This window comes from Oryza brachyantha, chromosome 12 (genome assembly GCF_000231095.2).
Source record: "Oryza brachyantha chromosome 12, ObraRS2, whole genome shotgun sequence".
Taxonomy (NCBI): Eukaryota; Viridiplantae; Streptophyta; class Magnoliopsida; order Poales; family Poaceae; genus Oryza; species Oryza brachyantha.
Window position 1 is genome coordinate 12,934,326 of NC_023174.2, and position 2,818 is coordinate 12,937,143.

Below are 2,818 nucleotides of genomic sequence, written 5' to 3' on the forward strand. Positions count from 1 at the left end.
AATCTACAAGATCAGCAAGGGAGAACGGCGCGGCTATGGATTCTCGCTGGCTGTAGCTTGCAGCTCTGTTTTGCTTTTTCAGTCGCTGCTTGCCGTGCGGTCATGCATACCATCTCCTTCCGGCGAGCGGGGTCGTGGACAGGAGAAGATAGGGGCAGCACGGACTGGAGTAGAAGGGGGAGAGGATGAGGTTGGCCCGCCGGCCGCCAGTGTGGAAGCTCGCCACTGGCGGGTGCGCTTGTGGCGGCTGGATCTGGCGTGTGCTTGTGGTGGCTGGATCTGGAAGAAAGTGAAAAGATGAGGGGATTTCTCCAGCGTATGACCTATTTTTTTTAAGAAAAAAGTACATCTAAATTTTCTCGTCTTATCATCGAGTTACAAAATCGTCCTCAAACCACACATGACATCTCTGAAATTATAAAACTGTTCACTTTACGACCTAAGTCAGCGTAGGCCCCATATATCAGGATTCCACGGCATCACCCTCTCCCTTCCCCCTATCTCTCTCTCTCACTTTTCTCCTCTAGGCAAGCCAGCCGGCGGATGGGGAGGAGGTCACCGGGTGCGAGGCGGGAGAGGAGGAGGTCCAGCGGCCGGCGACGAGGCGGTGGCGGCGGTGGTTGCGATGCGGAGTAGGCCGTCGTTCCTGGGCGCGCCGGCGGGCAGGGACACCGGTACTTTGAGCGCGCTCCACCACACGGAGATGCCTTTGACAGGGAGGTAGTAGCCGAGGCTCCTTGGGTTCGTCAAGATCAGGGATGGCTTCTGTGTAGTTGAGGAAGCCCCGATCCTGTATCCCGATGTACATCGGCGTGCCGAAGACGGAGAATCCGGGGAGACACAGAGCGATCGAACTTGTTGCCGAAGCTGGAGCTGGAGTAATCTTGCGCGGGAAGAGAATTTTTTTGTCTTTGCATATTTTTTCTTTCAGTTGAGTAGTTAGATTGGATGATGTCTGCATGTAGAGTAGACTGAAGAATAGGAGTTTGATTCAGTGTGCATTTTTACTGTTTCTTCATGTAGTTGTTGTGACCGAGCTTGAGAACTGATCTCACGTTGTATTCAGTGTAATTTGCATGTAACTAAATATTTGTTTGAAGGAGAATAAGAAGAAGAAAAATCAGAAAAGGCTGCACGGCATTATGCAGCGGAAAACTTCTTTGTCGCTCTTGTTATGTTTCTCTGAATATTATATCTGTTCGTTAGTTTACTGTTCATCATCTGAATTTCTTCAGATTCAGACTTTAGCCACAGATTGAGTGATTGAGAGGGATTTTTGCTGACATGCGCTGCACGGCGAGCTGCGACGGCAGCGAGAGCGGCCGCTGAGAGAACCCGGCGACTCCGGTGGCGCCGGCGTGGAGCGACGCCAGAAGCTGCTGCGGCGTGCACGCGTCGACGGCGGTGAACGCTTCTAGATACAGCAGGTTGGTGTCGTTGCTGGTGGCGTTGGCCGACATGTGGAAGTTCGTCAGGTCGCCAGTGGAGCACTCGCTGGTGACCGGGTTGTACGGGTACGCGGTGGATGCGCAACGCGACCCCGGCTGACGGCCGGACCAGAACCAGCCGCCGTCGACGTATCGGCAGCGGCGCGCCTGCTGCTGGTTGACCGTGCCACACGTGTCGGACTGGCATGGCACGGTGCTGTGTGTCGCCGCCGACGGGCACGTCGACCAGACAAGCATGTCGAAGACGGTGGCGACGGCGGCCGGAGGAGAACCCTCTCCTCTAGTCCTCCCGAGGAGCACAACCGGCAGGGGAGGAGTGCTGGCGCGGTGGGCGCGCCGATGTCTGGCGAGGGAGGAGCGCGGGGTGGGGAGGTTCGAGGCAAGAGACGGACGAAGCGGTGGGCGAGGTCACCGAGAAGAAAGGAGGAGAGGAAGATGCAAGGACGAGAGGAGAATGACATATGGCCCCACATAGGCCATCAAATGTTTTTTTTATCGAATTTCCACGTATGCGCCACGAGTGTTACATAGGATGATAATGTAGTCGAAGGAGCCACGTAGGCTCCACATTAGCCAAAACTGGGGACAAAATCACCAAGGGACCTCGTTTTCACCCGTTTTGGAAGTTGAAGGTTATGTTATATCTGGTTTTTCGGTTCAGTGACGATTTTGTAACCAGGTGATAAGACGAGGGACCTTAGGTATATTTTTTCCTTTTTTTATATAGGCTGTAGCCTATATGTATGCTACGGGTATTAAGGCCCCACGGAGATTTGGGGACGTGGGCCTGAGGGACGCCCTCGCAACAGGCCCACCCGACGGGTGGCCTTTTTGCCCGTTAACAACCTCACGGGGGTTTGTATTGTCTCCTAATAGATGTTTTACCCATCGGGTTTTAGGGTTCGGGCCATTCCCATCTCTACTAACTACTCTGTAAGAACAAGACTAAATAATGAGATAGTTTGTTTAATCCCTGGATTACAGACTGAATATTAATTAAGCTAGCACAGCTTAAGCCTGAAAATAATGAGAAAAACAATTACTGGCATGCCGTCAACAGTACTGCATCAACGTGCTGCCGTCAGATCTTCATAATCCAGCGAATTGCTCTGATCTCAGCCGTAATGTATTCTCGAAATAACGTTTGCCTTTCCTTCTTCTTCAGTACTCTTCCTCTGAATCTTCAGAACTCGGACTGAATTTAGCTGAGACTGACGCGGTGGCTTCTCTTGAGCAATATAGTGTATTTGTCTTTGGTCTCCTAGTCTGATGACATGAACACAAACTGAAGAAGCCATCGGGCTGGTTGTGATTTCTGCTGCTTCTTGAATCCCTTTGCAGATTGGCACAAATTCCCCTTTCGTTGTTCA

The 2,818-nt window shown here is 52.1% G+C and overlaps 1 protein-coding gene across 1 annotated transcript; it reads right to left on the bottom strand.

Moving 5' to 3' along the window:
* Positions 1 to 1,244: 1,244 nt before the first annotated feature.
* On the bottom strand, positions 1,245 to 1,685 carry LOC102718137 (chitinase CLP-like). Its single transcript, XM_006664539.2, has one exon. The coding sequence runs from the start codon at positions 1,683 to 1,685 to the stop codon at positions 1,245 to 1,247; it is 441 nt and encodes a 146-aa protein (XP_006664602.2).
* Between the last annotated feature and the right edge of the window lie 1,133 nt (positions 1,686 to 2,818).

Excerpts from the sequence above, each read along its gene's own strand:
- LOC102718137 (XM_006664539.2), bottom strand. The coding sequence starts at position 1,685 with ATGCTTGTCTGGTCGACGTGCCCGTCGGCGGCGACACACAGCACCGTG.